The sequence below is a fragment of the Onychostruthus taczanowskii genome, unplaced genomic scaffold (genome assembly GCF_017590055.1).
Source record: "Onychostruthus taczanowskii isolate IOZ18803 unplaced genomic scaffold, ASM1759005v1 scaffold33, whole genome shotgun sequence".
NCBI lineage: Eukaryota > Metazoa > Chordata > Aves > Passeriformes > Passeridae > Onychostruthus > Onychostruthus taczanowskii.
This window is the reverse complement of record NW_024500683.1, coordinates 7,010,110-7,027,807: the sequence shown is the minus strand read 5'-3', so window position 1 is coordinate 7,027,807 and position 17,698 is coordinate 7,010,110. Positions and strand designations below refer to the sequence as shown.

Genomic DNA, 17,698 nt, shown 5'->3' with positions numbered 1-17,698 from the left:
GAATTTGTTAGGAAAATCACTAGTAATTTTTAAAATTTCCCTTCAGTGCAGATGAAAATGTGGACTTTGGAGGCTGCTTAGCGAATGGAAGCTCTTATATACAAAACAGGAAGGCTTAGTAGTTCAGAAATACGTGGTACTGTATTATGGGCTGTATTATGTATTTGGTTTTCAGCAGGTTACCCAGGGAGACTGCAGAGTCTCCATCCTTGGGAGATACTCAAACCCTGCCTGGACAGCCCTGGTCAAACAGCTCTACATGGCCCTGCTGGATCTGAGGGCTTGGGATGATCTTCAGAGGTGCATTCAAACCTTGGCCACATTGTGAATCACAGTTGGTGAAAACTAAATGCACAATACGTAATACAGACAGTGCTTCTTGATGTTTAGATGGGATCTCAGTTGTTCAGATCTCAGGGATCTCAATGTTTCAGTTTGTTGTCTACTTTTCATCTGCTCCTGTCACTGGTCACCCCTGGAAAGAGCCTGGCTCTGTCCTATTTGCACCCTCCATTCAGGTATTTATATGCCTTGGTAGAATTCTCTAGAGACTTCCTTCCTCCATGCTGAACAGTTCCAACTCTCCCTGTCTTTTCTCATAGCAGAGAAAAGTCCAGTCCCTTCATCTGTGTGGCTATGTGCTGGTCCCTCTCTGGTATATCCATCTCTCTTTTAGAGGGGAGCCTAGAACTTGGACAGATAATTGATTCCCAGTAGTAAAATCCTATTACTAATAAAATCTAAATGTCTCTTCTGAAGCTCTGTAATAAAACTGATTTATAGTACCTGATTTTTATACAGTAGAAGACATTTATTTCCTGTAGTGCACAGGGCTTTAGTAATAGGGTTTGTAAAGATAGAACACAACAGTTTTTAACTGAAGGTTTTTATGAAGACCTACATTGATGAAGCCCTGTAGTAGTAATGATGGCTATGGAAAATGAGCTTTTAATCAAGTATATTGGATGCGTATACAGAGAGTTATTTCTTCTCTTTTTGACTATATAGTCTTCAGCATCGGAGAACTTTTGCTAGTGTGGTTGTTCTTAAAGCAGTTTTGGAGCACAGTGCTAGGCTGATGAGGTCTGTGATGGGAAACACCTGCCGTGGTTTGTGGCAGTGACTTTGAGGGTCTTTAATAAGAATCTTTCATACGTTCTAACCAATTGCTTCTTATGCGATATTGCCTAGTAGCTTCTACCAAGAGGAGATTTTATGAAGAATTTGGCTTACTTAATTTCCTTCTCACAAATGAAGTGCAAGGGGCAGATGTGTATGTGAAACTTTAAAATGATAACATTAAGACCCTGGGGAAATCACTGCTGTCTGAGTTACCTTCTCCCACATCACTAATGCTCCATGGATGCAAGTTAATTAAAGTATCATTGTATAGTGGAACTGAGGAATACATTCCAGGTTACTTTAGAGTACTGGTATCTCCATTTATTCTGTGAACCTGGGAGAAGGCCTGGAAAAGCAACAAACTGTTCATAAATAATGCCAGAAGAAGATGCAAAAAATCTGCATGCAGCCAAAGAATAGTAAGCAGTAATGAAGAGATGAAGAACTGTTTGCATGAATCAGAAGTTCATGGTGAAATAGAGTGAAATAAAATGAATTACCTCATTTTCCATGCTTGCTGTGGAGGCTAGTGTTCCAGTAAGCTCTTTATTTGGCTTGAAAATAACTAGGTATCTGGAAGTTGATACAAAGAAAGGACTCAAGACTAAATTAAAAATTGAGAAAGCTCTCTGAAAGGCCGAGTCAGTTGATGAAATCACTGAAGAACATTCACAACTGTGGGAAGCAGTATTATTTAACAGAAGATTGGATTTTGCTGACAAGGTAGCTTCTTAAATGTCTTCTTCAATCTACATATAATTAAAGCCTGAAACAGACTATGCACTCTTGTAAGAAAGGTGGAATCAATAACTTATTTTTTGGGGGAAAATATCTAATGAGCATCTTCATAACTGTCAACTTCAGCTTTATTTTGGTATGCAAAAAAGTACAGGAGATGAGTTGATTTACATGCTGTCACCCTCAAATGCAAGTGAAATGATGATATGCACAAATAATAATGCTGCAAAACCCAGCAACAGTTCGTTTGGCTATTAAACAAGGTTTAATGATTGAAAGATTTTGCTTTAAAGACTAAATATGAGACTCTAATCCAGGTGTTATTTATACCTCAGTGTGAATATGAAAGCCTAGACATTTCCAAATGAGAAAAAGAAATCAATTACTTTCAGAAGCAAGTGCCTCAGGAAAACATTAATTATTATTCTGAGTGCATTTGACAAATGCTGAGCTGAAATTAGTGGATTTTGGTTTCTTCAGAGTTCTTAAAACATTAGGTCAATATCTAGGACATGCTAACAAGGGCATTTTTCACAACTCTTAATTTGTTTCTTCACTTGCAGAAAATTTTTCATTTGACAGCTTGAATTAACTGGCAAAATGAAAAGACATTATCTATGTAATATTTATAATTTAGAATATATATTTTACAACATAATTTATATTCTATTATACTCGTATATAGGTTTTAAATGTTTAGATACAGCATCTTAGCAACATTGATAACTATCGTGGCCTGCCTTTTAGAGTCCAAAAAGAAAATGAGAGTGCCAATAATATAATTTTAATTCTTTTGTTTGTTTGTTTTTTAAATCAATTAGTTAGATTTGCTTTCCTTAAACATAGTAGGCCACTTAGTGTTCTGTGTGATTTTCTTTTGGCTAGCTTGTTTTACTGTGAACAGGTGTGTGCGTACATGGAGTTTATGTAATTAAATAACAAAACAAAAGCAAACCCACAAAACCAAGTTCAGCCTTATATTGACACTCATATCATCCACTAGGAATTCAAGAGGGAATATTTTTCCTGTTCTTTAGAAATGTCCGAGTTGTTACATTTGCACTGGAAGGCCAGTAATGCTAGTCTGTATTATTTATTTCCTTCCTTTCATAAATTTGGTGGTACTAGATGGAAAGAATGTAAATGCTTTATGTATTAAATTATATTGACCAATTAAAAAGAAAAGTTTCATAACGTTGAAAGCATTTTTGCATAGTTTTTTTAGTTTTGAAGAATGTTATTTGCTGTTATATAGGTTGTGTTGTGGAATAGATGTAACATTAATTGTTTGGTGTAGTTTTTATTGAGCATATTTCAGTGTAAGTGCTGCTGAAATAACTTTTAATAGCTGAAAAAGCCTTGGCAAAATTACTTATTAATTTTGCTTGAGATTTGTAAGATGCTGTGAAAGGTTAAACCCCAACTTTTTTCAAAAGAAAATTGATCAGTGTTAAAATGTCAGCTGTCTAGGTACAGCAGCATACTGGCATGCAAACACTGCTCTCTCATTCCAGGTTCCCCAGCTGAATAGCATTTGCATTGTGACATTTTCTAACAACATTAGCACCATAGCTCATGTTTCAAAATCAATCAGTTTCTGTTGGGATGAGACAGCCTGCAGCTTAGTTGGATGTTGGAAGTGTTTCTCGAGCATAATTAACTTGAATTCTTGGGTTCTGGCAATATCTGCATCTTATGACTTCTTAGTACAAAATCATACAGACCAGGTAATATAATTCTGAAATGTCTTTTAAAAAAACAAATAAAGGCAAACCAAAGTGATATTAAGACTTTGTCAGAAACACAAAACCTTTCTAGACATTGAGTCTGAAATTTAATCTAAAGCAAGTATTTTGGTGCCTGGTGCATTAAAATGCCTTACTGGAGAAATCATATCCTGTAGTACTACATTTAAGAGAATAGCCAGCTAAAATTCAGATTTTGTTTTAAAGTTTTAGTGTTGCTATTCATCAACAATGCTTCTAATCAGAGAGAAATGCATTAAGAAGTCTATTGCAGCTATTACTTCCTCTATGTAGGCTGAATTCTAGAACAAAATGTACATGAAAACTATTTTTTGTTGCTGAAGGCAGATTGCAGCGGCAAAGAGATTTTACAGGAATGATTTATGTTTCAAATGTCATTGAATGGTAGAGTTTCCATTTTTATATAAAAGCATGGCCTTATATATGGACTCAGGGACTCTGTGTAAGTGGAACTGAGGCTTAAAGGCCTGCTGTTTGTTGTAATCTTGCTGGATATTTGCAGGATTCATGTTCAAGACCAGGCTGGATGGGGCTCTGGTCTAGTGAAAGGTGTCACTACTCATGACAAAGAGTTTGGAGCTAGATCCCAGGCTGGATGGGGCTCTGGTCTAGTGAAAGGTGTCACTGCCCATGACAAAGAGTTTGGAGCTAGATGAGCTTTAAGGCCCCTTCCAGCCCAAACTGTCCTGTGATTCTGTGTTGATCCTATAAATATGTAAAGAGTACTCTGAGATGTGTGTAGTGTATCTATAACAATATAGTGAATATTATAACACAGTCTTTAAGTGAGTAGAACTAAAATGTTTCTACAGCATTATTTTTAACCTGTTCCATATCTTAAAATGGGAATGAGGAGAGGAAAGCTTTCCATCACTTTTGTAGCATCTCCTGAAGATTGTTTTTTCTTTTGATCAAATGTATACTCCAGAAGGATAGCCAATCTAGATAAACTAGGGCTAAAGAAAAAAAAATCTGGAATTAAGGTAAAAACTTCTAGAGAAAGCATCTCACTGTCTTCTTTTGTTTCTCAGTTACTCCAGATGAAGGGGGAAAGCTGGGATCTGTTATTCTCATTTCCACATATGGCATGGCTACAGTATAGTCAATAAAAAAGCCAAATCAATGGTTTGATTACAAAAAAATTTGTATTCTGTTAGATTGGTTATATTTAGAAAACATCTCAAAATGCTGGCCAAACAGATCTTTGAATAAAATGTGTGTAGTACTAATGAGTTAGTTAGAACAAGTGTAGTTAATAACATTAAATAGCTATCGCTAAAGGCAGTTTGTGTTTCAAAAAGTTCAAGAGAAAGACCTGAATAGGTAAAGTAGTGCTGGATTAGTAGAGCAAAAAGTATTTTTATTTCATTCCACTAAAGATAGCTGCTAATTGTATACCATTCCTTTAGGTGAGTTGCTGCTGCAGATACTACTGTGATGCTGTATTTTACTCTTATTTTATCTTTTTTTTCCATTTTTATGGAAAAAATCTTCTACCTTCTTTCCCTCTTGCACTTTGGTACTGTGCAGGCTCATACTCAAGTGAGCCTGCACAGTAGCAAAATTTAATGGGAATAAATAGGCCATAGTGCATTTGTTGGGCACAGATAGGTCAGGCACTAAGTTGGGCACAGGCCATGGAGAGAGACCTCGACAAATTAGAGGGCTGGGTGGTCACCAACCATGAAATTTAGCAAGGGAAAGTGCCAGGTTCTGCACCTGGGGTGGGCAACCCTGATTGTGTGCATAGACTGGGGATGAGAGGCTGGAGAGCAGGGCTGTGGAATGGGACTTGGAGGTCCTGGATGATGGAAAGTCAAATCTGAGTCAGCTGTCCTTTCCCACACAGGACAAGTATTCAAACCTTCAGGACCATCTGAAAGACTGCTAGTAAACAGAGGAGAGGCGGTTTCTTCCTAAAACCATTGACAATTTCAAGAGAACTACTACTATTTAAACAAATACTTTACTTGATAAATTAATTTTCAATGCTTTTTAATGGATTTTTTTTTTTGTCTTCAAAATATATAAATATTGTAAAGAGGAAAATTTGTCATGGGACTAAAACAGGTTTTGCACCTAAAACCCTACACTGATAGAAATTTACAGGACAATCACCTGTAAACACCGGTTAACACTGGTCAAATCTGAATGAGCAGTGCCCTGGCAGCCAGGAGGGCCAGCCCTGTCCTGGGGGCATCACGCCCAGCATCACCAGCTGGGCAAGGGAGGGGATTGTCCTGCTCTGCTCTGCACTGGGTGGCTTCACCTCGAGTGCTGGGGGCAGTTTTGGGTGCCACAATATAAGAAACACATTAAGCTGTTAGAGTCCAAAGGAGGCCACAAGGATGTCAAGGGCCTTGAGGGGAAGCTGTATGAGGAGCAGCTGAGGTCTCTTGGTCTGATCAGCCTGGAGGAGAGTGAGCAAGACCTCACTGCAGTCTTCAGCATCCTCATAAGGGGAAGTGGAGGGGCAGACACTCATCTCATCAGTCTTGTTACCACAGACACAACTGGATTGAGGTAAAAACAGTTTATTAAATGAAAAAGGAAACCAAAACAAAACACCCCACAAGCAATGCTTACCATCCACAGACTGATGCCCAGCCAGGTCTTGAGCAATGGGAGCTTTGGAAAAACGACCCCTCCTTATTGCTGAGCGTGCGGTTAGGAGGTCACCAGCTCAGCTGAGCTCCGAGCTGTCTGCCTGAGCCTGTCTGCAGCTCGCTCTGCCCCCTCCTCTGATCATCCCTTGGGACTTCAGTTATCTTAACTCAGCAGTGTTTTATGGTCTCTGTAAATTAAACTGCTTCAAGATGATTACAGTATGGAGCTATGCTCTTTACTTGACAACATTTTCATGTCTTTCATGTATCTAAAATGTCAAATGTCATGGTTTTGCTTTTTTTTTTACTCTGGTAAGACGATCTTTATGTTGAGCATCATACAGAGGTAGAAGCAAGGCTGTGCTTGCAGGAATTTGTCTAAATTTAATTTCAGAGTCATTGGAAAAAGTCTTCAGAATCTCAATTTGGAATGTGTAATAGGGTTCATCTTTTAGAAAAATGCTATTGAAAAACCTCATAAAATTCTTAGTTTAAAAACACCAGCAATTATTTTCCATGACCTTTGTAAAAGCTGCTTTATTTACAATGTGGCACTTAATAAAAATACAAGGTTATAAGAAGAAACCTTATACTTGATAATAATTATCTTTTTTTTTTTAATAATCCAGGCAAGTTGAAGGAAATGTGCTCTTTCAATTAAAATTGTTCAAATATTTTGATGAGGTCTCCTCAACTATGTTTAAGGAAAGCTATCCTTAGTGGTAGATAGAAAAAAAGCAGTGTCATGAGGATCCCACATCTTCCTGACATTAAAAATTTGAAATAAGTGGACGAAGTGTCTGTTCCAAGATTTGGAAAGTGTTACTTTCACAACACCATGGTCTGTTGAGAACATTACCTTGTCCAGGCAATATCATAGAGGAAAATGGGGAGTAAATTTGCTCCTAAGATTTGCAGATTCAGAAAAATATTGGCCATGTGGATTTTCCTTTGACTTCAAGGGATTGTTTTTTGCCCTTTAATGCTGGATCCTGAAACTGCCAAGCATTGACCACCTCTTCCATATTCTTTCATTGCAGCATCAAGAAAAATCTTGGTTAAAGATCACTAGGTCTTGGTTCTGCCTCAATTACTACAAGTCTCCAAAATTAGTTTTAAACCAGTGTTTCTGTTAATTGATAGTGCTTACACAAAAATGTAGTTTATTGTATATATAACTTTGATAGTAATGTTGATGCTTTCTCAGGTATTGAATTTTTTTGTTTTTTTTTTGCTGCTTACATCATTATCCAGTCAGACTTTCATAAACATCCTGTCATAAGCGCACGCTTTTTTCCTGATTAAATGCAATATTTCAAATACTGCGTAGAGAAAAATATGCTTGTCTTATGTAAAATTATACTTATGTGTTTGAGTGTGCACACAAATACTGTTTTCTGTATCTCTTAAGTTAATAATGGAGAAAGAAACATATTTCAGGTGGTTCTGTCTTTATTCTGGTAACTTTGGTTGGTGTTTAGAAGGCTCCCAAGTTCTTTTTAGAAATAATTTTTGATTTTCTGGTTGTGTTTAAAACAAAGTTAGAGGTTACTTTGTAGGGGATGTGAATATAGGACAATAATTATACTGACCTTTATAACCCTGTGGTAGGGAAATGAGGGTTTTTTTTTCAGAAACTTCTGACTAAATGCAGAGCTTGCTGAAGTGCATCTCAGTGTAGCTCCATAAAACAAGGGAATGTGGATCATGCTGTAATTGCCAAGAGAGCTGCCTTCTTTAAAAGGAGGATGAATGGGTTGCTGAAGGTGCCAGGTTGATGTTTTCTGCAGCAGTCAGATCGGATGAGTGCATTTTGGATACCTGGGCCTGAGAAGAGCCGTGTTGTGGGACAGTGACTGCTGCAGTCCAGGGCTCCCGAGCAGCAGAAATGTCCCCTTCCTCCTTCCCTGCTGTCCCTGTGTTCAGTGGCTTCAGCCTTCCCTTGGCAGACAGCTGCCTCCAATCTCCTCTCATTTATTGGTGGATGGTGTTGCGGTATTGGTAGTGCAAGTTTCAAATTTGATCCCAGTCTGACTTCTGCCAAACAGCAAAGGTTGTGAAATGGACGTAATGAATGGATGGTCTTTCAGGAGTTACACATTTTTAATTAGTATGTATAATAACTAAATAACACTGCATGCTATTTTTGAGTTACCTGTAAAATACTCAGGAAGTTGATGCTTATTTATACAATGTGAAATATCTTGAAATTTCTAATTTTTTCAAATGTAGTTTTCAAAATATAGCCTAAGAGTCATGGCAGCCACAGAATCATGAAATGCATGTTTATGTTCAATATTTTGTGTTAGATATACATCAGAATTATCCAAAGTGCTATGTTTGGAGCTTTTATAGGAGAAGGTAGCGACCTTATATAAAAATACTAAGAAAATTTAATACATAAATTTTCCCAGTTATTTTAGTTAATATACCAGTTAACTAATATTCTACAATAGTGTGACATACAGACTGCTGGGTTTATTTTTGCAGAAAAAGTTGAATGTTTTAATTAGTCATATGAATTAGAAGAAAAAAAAAATGTTTTAGAACAATCAAATTGTAAAACATGTTATGCCCACATAACAGTATACACAGAGGCGTGTTTATATAAAAGTCACGTAGTGCAAAATACTATGTAAATTGCTTTTATATAAATGTAAATTATATATAATATGGCTTGATGAATTATATTTCCATTGGTAGAAGGCTGTCTAGGCACAACATCACTTCTAGTTCAAATATGTTTAGAACACGTATACCACTTTCAATGATGTCTTGCTATTTAATTCTAATAGCATTGTAATTTTAGAAAAATGATTTTTCACTGTTTTTTTAACTTGTAAATATTTCTGCTAGCTTCGGATTCTGCAAGTCTGTGCTTAGTTATTTTTATTAGGAAAAATTATGTCTTAGCCAATGTTGTATAAAGCTGTAACAATGCAGTGTGACTTCTAACGTAATTCCTGCCTTGTGCTATCAATTTTTTAAGCTAATATTTTATTAATTTTACTCCTTTTATTTTACTCCTTTTTTCTTCCAGCTGACGGCACGATCACTACCTTCCATACAGTCCGATGAGAGACTTCAACCTCTGCTTAATCATCTCAGGTAGTATAAAGTGAAAGCATAACTATATTCCTTCATACAGATTAAGTAATTGTTTTGGTAGAATGCCTTAGGTGCAAGTTTTTTACAGACCTCATCTGCGTGATTTGCTTTGAAAAAAACCCCAAAAGTAATTCTTCAACTTAACAAAAGCTGTATAAATTACATGGAACAGTTTATAGAACTAGAGTTGCTTTTAAGTAACAAAAAATAGTTGTAGCTTTTACAAAGGTTGTCTTTTTGATTTGGTTTTTTTTCTTTTTTATAGGAAGTGCAAAGTTGTTAAGCTCCTTTATAAACAAAAGAGATTCCAAATTACAGTGCTCAGAGCATGGGCCTTCCTTGTTGCAAATATTCTATACTCCCTGCTCTTTTTGGAAGATTTTGCTGTCATTGATGAATGGAATACTAATTAGATCTTTTAATAGACCTATGTAGGTTGCTGAAAGTGTGAACCATTAGAGTAAATAGTTTGCCTCCCTCTTAGTTGTGTTTGTGTATAGATAAATATATGTGTGTATATATGTATATAAATTTCTACTTTAGTTGAAGAGGGTAAGTAGAGAACTCTGGTCTCTTTCTTTTATACATATATATATATATGTATATGATTGCTTTTTACCACTTTATATGATAGAGTTTTCTTACTATGGTTATATGCAGGTGGGCAAGGTCCATACAATTAGAGCAAGCTTGTTTAGAATCATGGAATAATTGAGCTTCAAGTGAACCTCTGGAGGTTATTTAATCTAGCCTGTGTTCAATGCAGATCTGGTTAGATTAGGTTGCTCAGGTGTTTCTTTTTGTAGAATTTTTAATGTCTCTAAGAATAGAAATTTACTTAAATATGGGATGTCAGCAATGAAAGCTGTTTGTGAACACATACATCTTAGCATTAAGATCATTGAAATGATGTTGGATGAATTAGAAATGGAAGTGTTGAGGTTCCATCATGGCAGCACTGCATGGGGAATTGGGATGCAGATCTAGTTTGCTGGCTCATGCTCCTTATTTTCTACAGTGCTCTACTGCTTCAGCTACCTGTTCCCAAACCCTGACATTTTATTTTGATTTTTAAAAGTCTCATAATTTTTATTATATAGGAAGAGTTTTATGTTTTGTTGCTTTTAGTGTAAATCAGAGTAGGAAAAAGAGCTTTCATTGTATCTCTGATTGTTTACATGTGATTTAACTTTCTTCAAGACCGATGAATAAAAACAAGGATTGCGGTGTTGTTGTTACTGTTACACAGCTGGGGGGTACTTCTGAATGCCAATAACCTTCCATGATTTGATTACCCTACATCTTACTGGGGTTTTAAAAATATGCCTCGGTGGTATACCTTTCTTAATTTGAAGATCAAGAGCAATTAAGTTAGGTTAACTGTGCTCTCTAGGTGTAATTACTGAGAAATTGAAAATTTCTTTTGATGTGTGCTCTGTTCTGTGTAAGTCGAACATTTCTTCAGTATCATGATCAGTCCTGTCTGTGCTTTTTTTTTTTTTAAATATGGAAAAACGAAAGGTTCCAAAAGAAGGTACTTCAAGAGGGATACTATACCCCACATTTATGCCAACTGGTATTTTTGTACATTCTTATGTTACCTTGGGTATGTATGTTATACAGCTGATAAATCACTTCCATTTTGCTTTTTTGAAAATGGAGAGACTGTTTCCAGTTTATTTTGTCACCAACCAAAAAAATGATACAAATGCTTCCCAGATGCCTGTTTGGAAGTTCCTTTAAAATTAACAAAATATATCAGACCTTGCAACTTGAAAAACAACCTCTGGCAGTGAACAGACACGTGACCAAAGGGAATTTAGATGCTTCTATAGTAAAATTAGTAATAATAGACACACATGGTTTAGATACTTTAAATTATTTATCCCTTTTGTGTGATGAAAAAAATCTGTTAAGTACAGTAATTCCTAGTGGAGTACCTAGGGTCCTATCTTCTTTAGCTTCTGCTTTATTGCCTTGGGTGATGGAATTCAGTGTGTACTCGGCAAGACTCACATGATATAAAACTGGGGAGAATGGTTTGCACCAGATGGGTGCTCTGCCTTTCAGATGGACTTGGCAGGAGGGAGAAATGGGCTGCCAGGAATCCTATGAAGTTCAGCAAAGGGAAATAGCTAGGCATGCAGTTGGAAGAGGATAACCCTGTGTGCCAGTGTAAGTTGAGGGTTGAATGGCTGTGAATGCAGAAGAGGACCTTGGGGTCCTGCTGGACAGCAAGCTGTGAGCCACCAGAGTAGCTGTGAAGCAGACAGCGAAAGTCCTCTTGCATGGCATTAGGAAGGGCACTGGCAGCAGCTCAGGGGAGATGATCCTTCCACTCTACTCAGCACTGCCGAGACCACTTCTGCAGGGCTGTGTCCAGTCCTGGGCTCCCCAGTACGTACGAGAAGAGACGAGAAAACTGAGGTTGTTCAGCCTGGAGGAGATAAATTTCAGGAAGTGTGTGTGTGCATTTTATCAGTGCATGTAAATAGGTGTCTGAGAAGGAGGATTTAAAAAAGTTTTCACAGTGGTAACCAGTGATAGGCCAGGAGGCAGTGGGCAGAGACTGATATACATGAAGTTCTGCCTAAACATAAGAAAACACTTTTTTTTTTTTTTTTTTTTTTTTTTTACAGAATGGTTGAACGTTGGAACAGGTTGCTCAGAAGGTTATGGGTCTGGGTCTTGGATATGCTCAAAACCCAGCTTTGTAAGATCCTAAGCAACCTGCTGTAGCAAACACCATTTTGAGCAGGGGTTGTACTAGATGATCTTCAGTGGTCTCTCTGATCTAAATCCTATATAATCCTTCACCTCTCCTTTCAGATGAAGGGAAAGAGGATTTCTTGGCTATGTTAGCTCTAATGTTGACTTTATGAGTCCTAACTACTTGGTTTCTTATTTTTGCCTGATATGAAATATTTGCAGCCTATAATTGATAAAATATTTTCTTTCAAAATTTCTAAACTTAAAAATATTTTGTAACTGCTTTAAATGATGCCATACTGTTTGCTTTCTTTTTCAGCCATTCTTATGTTGGCCCAGATTACAGCGTCCAAAAGAACACCGGAAAAATTTCTCTAGAGCAAATTGATGCTGTAAGTTATGTTTCTGGAGTCATATAGGATGTTGAAGTATAACTTTTTAAATTCAAGTACTCTATGTACAAACTAAATATCTAGCCTTTATCTTCTTTTTATTCATGTTTGCTTTGTAACTGTTGAATGAAATTGCATTGATATTCAAGACGGAGCAGAATTAGTGGAAAATGCTTCTAATCAGGATTCAGACTCAGAGTGAAGTTGCAGTGAAATGCTTAATTTGCTATTCAATTTTGTGTACTTTCACAAATACTTATTTATAAGCAGAATACAACAAAATTTTCTTATTTAACAATCTTGCAAACCGTGAAGTTGATGATTACTGTGTTGCAGTATTAGTCTTTCTAATGCTGGTTTTTGATTTTTGACTTATAGGCAGAGTTTTGAAAACAAGGAATTAAATAAAATGGAAGTAAAAGTAAAACACCATGCATAAATTGTGCAGAATCCATTCAAAACATAACTTCTTCATCTGAATTTTAGGAACCGTGTGTTTTCAGCATCCATCTTAACCATGACAGTGTTTCTCTGGCAGTGAATTAAAATCCCCTTCCCCACCCCCCAAAACTCTATAAAAGGTCATTTTGCTATTCTAGATGCTAAAAAAAAGCAGAGTTAAGAAATATTGTAATGCAAGTGTGGGTGTATTTTTAACTTTGTAGCTGGAGACAGCCTGATAGTACCAGCTGTATTATTCTGTCCTCTGGATTTTGTTCTTGAGGTGGTTGTTGAATTGGATAGTTTATGGACTCGCCTGTGTTATGAATTCACTCCCAAGGCTCTCTGTACTTGCCTGTCTTTTCTTCCAGCCATTGGAATTTTCAAATGGAGCTCATTAATAATCACAGTAAACACATATCCTGCAAATTAAATGATCAGTATGCCTTAAACAGAAATGGTTCTCTTGTCAGCTCTCTGTGAAGTCATTCCCTCTGTGCATGCGGCAGCTGCACAGAGCCCTCCGCGACAGCCACCACCTCCGCCACGGGGGCCGGATGCAGTACGGGCTCTTCCTGAAAGGCATCGGCCTGACTCTGGAACAGGCACTGGAATTTTGGAAGAAAGAATTTATCAGAGGAAAAGTGGATGCAGATAAGGTAATTGAAGGAAAAGTGAATGTGGGGATGGAGTTAATGTGTACGTTGTGCTATGGATTTGAATGGATGCTTTTTGAAGTAGAAAACTGGGCAAAAGGTTCACCTTTTTAAGGTGGGAGGATTGTTTTTTTTGGTCTCTGCAGCCTATGGTGAGGCAGCTGTGCCCCTGCAGCCCATGGAGGGCCAAGGTGGAAAAGAGATCCACCTGCATCCCATGGAGGACCTCATGACAGAGCAGAGGGATGCCTGGAGCAGGCTGTGACCCAGTAGGAAGCCCATGCTGGAACAGGCTTCTGGTAGGACCTGTGGCCCCATGGAGAGAGGAGCCCACTCTGGAGCAGGATTTGTGACCCCTTAGGGACTCACACTGGAGCCTGGAGCAGGCTGTTGCTGAAGGACTGCACACCATGGAAGGGACTATGCTGGAGCAGTTTGTGAACAACTGCAGCATGTGGGAAGATTCAACATTGGAGAGGTTCATGAAGAACTGTCTCCTGTGGGAGGGACCCCACTCTGGAGCAGGGGAAGAGTGTAAGGAGTCCTCCCTCAAGAAGGAAGGAGTGGCAGAAATGTGTGGTGAACTCCCATTTCCTGTCAGCCTGCACCACTTGTGGGAGGAGGTAGAAGAACCAGGAGTAAAGTCAAACCTGGCAGACAGGAGGAATGAGGGGAAGGTGTCTTTGAGATTTATTTTTATTTCTCATTTCCCTCCTCTGATTTGATTTGGAATAAATTACTTTTCCCAAGTCAAGTCTGTTTTGCCTGTCACGGTAACTGATGAGTGATCCCTCCGTGTGCTTGAGTCCTTCATCATATTTTCTCTCCCCTGTCCACCTGAGGAGGAGAGTGGGCACCTGACATCCAGCCAGGATCAACCCACAACACTACCTGAATTCAGGAAAATCCAGAATTTTCAGTTGACGTATCCTGTGCTTAAAGGAATCGAAAAAATTAAAACAAACTATTAGAAATGATAACAGTATCACATTAGTTATTTCTGTTTTCAAAAAGTATTGGGAGAACACATCTGATTCCACCTACTTGTGCTTTAGCCAAATATGTACAGGCACATGTATAAAGACATGTATGCACCTTGGATCCTGTTTTTACTCACAGGGTTATGACTTTGTTATAGCATCTTTGTTGATGGGCCCTAGAAATGAAATTTTATGATCCTGTGTTTAGCTTCAAGAGTTAGAAAGCATATTGTGAATCAAACAAGGAGTTAAGTTACTGCATTTTTCACAAGCAAGCTGCTACTTCCATGTAATTTTGGTCCTTTTCAAGTTCTAGATAACCAGCTTCAATCTTGAATAAAAGAGAGAACTTATTTTTCATGTCACTAACTGAGGTTGGTGGCCTGTGATTTTTCACAGTAGTGTCATGCAATGTTTAATGTCCTCAAAAAAAGGAAGATTAATACAATTCTTATTGCTATTTTGTTTTGACATTTTTATTTTCTGGCATTCGTGCCATTGGTCCTTTCTGGTAGAGTGGAGATAATTAATTATACTGTTTCATTTTACTGGAGCATTGTGAAGATATATGCATGATACTTTGTGAAGATTAAGGTTAATGTTGTATTACCTATTGACTCTTACATTGCAAAGAGGGAGTGTTCAATTTGCTGGAAATGGTTCTGCTTTCAAAATTGTTTGTTCATTTTTGTCTTTAATAGCTGCAACATCTATGGTAATTTTCAATCCTAAGAATTCTTGGCACACACCTTCAGTCTACAGCAGGAAGGAAGTTACCATGAACACGTTAGCAGCAAACTGGCTAAGCATGGTCTCCAGGCTGAGCATAGGCATATGGACAGTTTGCACCAAAAAGAACTCCTCCTGTGCTCTGAATAACTGAGGCCTCATTGATAAAAACACTGTAGAAGAGCTTTTAAGAAATTATATTTTACCTTTAGAGAGGAATCCGTGAAGTATGAATCAAGTGTGAAATCATGTAGTCAGTGGGGAAAAAAAAAAATCAAGTAACACCTACAAAGAAAGAAGGTAGAGATGCTCTGTTGGTGGAATGAGGGAGGGAATGGTCATCTATTGGCACTTCACAACAGGGACAAATGCGGAATGCAAAATAAAACATTTTCTAATTTAGGCGCTGCAATTAAAATTACTCTGTAAATTGCTAGGTTAAGAGTGCCTAAATGGTAAATTGTTGTTTTTCAGATGAAAGGATCAACTGCCTAATAGGAATAGATGCATTACTTCTGAGTGAATGGTTGTGCCAGTTGGCTTCATAACTTCAGTGTTATTTTAAGACTGGGGTTTTTTTTTCTATAAATTGAAATCTTACTCTAAACAGATATTGATTCTCATAGATTCTTTCACTATTCTTGCTTAAAAAGTGACTCCTGACTTTGTCCAAAAAAGAACCACCAAAAAAATGGTGGGGGGATGTAACTCCAGTGTGATTTAAAAATACACCAAGGTAGTAAGATGACAAAACAAATTAAATAATTAGAGAGCAGATGTAAAAATGCTTTCATAATTGAAAATAAAGTCCTCTAAGTGATATCGCTGTAGTGGAGTTTGTTACTGTTTTCAGATATTTTTGTATGATTAACCTGTGAATATGAAAAGGAGGAGTTGAAAGATAATGCAGTATTTAGAACAAAGGAAAGAAGGAATGCAGAATCAGTTTCTTTAAGGTGTTATTCACTTACTTCTTTAGTTAATAGCCGGGGTCTGAGTTTTTTTTATACAGATGGAAGGCTTTAAGGCAGCTCCTCACTTTTTGCTTCCCATTGCTACATATATTTGTCATACATGTTCTTTTTTCTTAGCAGTTATTGATGTATCGTGATACAAATCCTCTCTTCTGGTACTCTGATTTTTTACCTCATTGTGCAGAAATAATAGTTACTGGTTATACACTCCTGTGTTGAAAAATAATTCCCTTGGTGCTGCAGTTTGATATTGCACTAGTTTTAATTATTGTTGCATATGCTACTGAAATGCATCTTAAAATCGTGCAAGAGCGTGGGGGTTTATTTGTTCAATAAATCTCCAAAATGAAAGTATTGCTATATTTACAAAACTATCCTTTGTGACAGAACAGCTTTCTTTCTTGTTTTTGGGACTACTTATGGCTCTTTAGCTCCTGTGTTCTAGGACTCTTTCTTTAGAGATGTGGTGGCACTCAGGCTGGCAAAGCCTCTTCATCCTGAGTCAGTCTCCCAGATTGACTTACTGTAGTTTCATAGGGCGTGTTGTTTTCTATCGCCGTTGATTGCAAATGGCAAGGAGCAGGTTGTTTTTGGTTGTCTGAGGTATGCCTCTTCATCCCTTCTTGCTGGGAAAGGTCCTCATGACAGATGTTTTGCTGGAAGAAGGAAGATGCAGCCTTGCTCAGGGTCTGTTATTGGTAAAGAAGCAAACCCTTTGCAATGAAGCTTTTGAACTTGAGTTGTTCATTGATATATTCTACATGTTTCTTCCTCACATGTTGGTCATGTATGAAGCTGAGGACAGATAATGTGACAGCCATATACTGCATTAATATGCGAAGAAATATGTCTCCTACACTTTTAAAAAACAATGAAACTTTAGGATGACGATACATCCCAAATGGTAGTTCCAGTGACTTTATTTTCCTGACTCTTTGATTTTTTTTCCAAATGATCTTAGGAGGTTCTTGAGTCTGGATTCAAGAGTGAGCCTTTACCTTGATTGCAGAGAGCTGGTGATGAATGTTTCTACCAAGGCCAGCCAGAAATTCCTTGAGGGGGAGCGTGGACTAGGGACCTCCTGAGGTCCTGTCCAGCCTGAATTATCCCGTGGTTCTGCAGAAGGCCTGAATCCAGGTAGAAGCTCGTGTTTGTGAGAGCCAGCCACTAGAGGGAGACAAGATAGTGTGGAATAAACAAGTATCATGTATAGGTGTAAATTAGACGTGTTTATTCTCTAATGCATTGTAAATCTATACAATTATGTTATTTTGAAAGCCCTTTGTATTTAAATGAAAGTAGAAGTAGGCACTTGGCAATCTTCAGGTTTGTATATGCTTCTAAGCATATACAACTATCCCAGTGCACTTTGTAATGCTTGGATGATATGGTGGTTCTTTAAAACAGCCTCCACCTGCTCAAATCCTCAGGAATATTTTTCTCTGTTAGTCAGTTGGTTACATTTGGGTTTGGTATT

The 17,698-nt window shown here is 37.6% G+C and overlaps 1 protein-coding gene across 1 annotated transcript in view; it reads left to right on the top strand.

The window, feature by feature from the left end:
• PRIM2 (DNA primase subunit 2) overlaps positions 1–17,698 on the top strand; it is an 89,858-nt gene that overhangs the window by 45,379 nt on the left and 26,781 nt on the right. Inside the window, exons 7-9 of the mRNA XM_041410633.1 lie at positions 9,273–9,340; positions 12,369–12,441; positions 13,356–13,541. Of these exons, the coding sequence (XP_041266567.1) occupies positions 9,273–9,340; positions 12,369–12,441; positions 13,356–13,541 (327 nt within the window). The remainder of the gene's footprint in view (positions 1–9,272; positions 9,341–12,368; positions 12,442–13,355; positions 13,542–17,698) is intronic.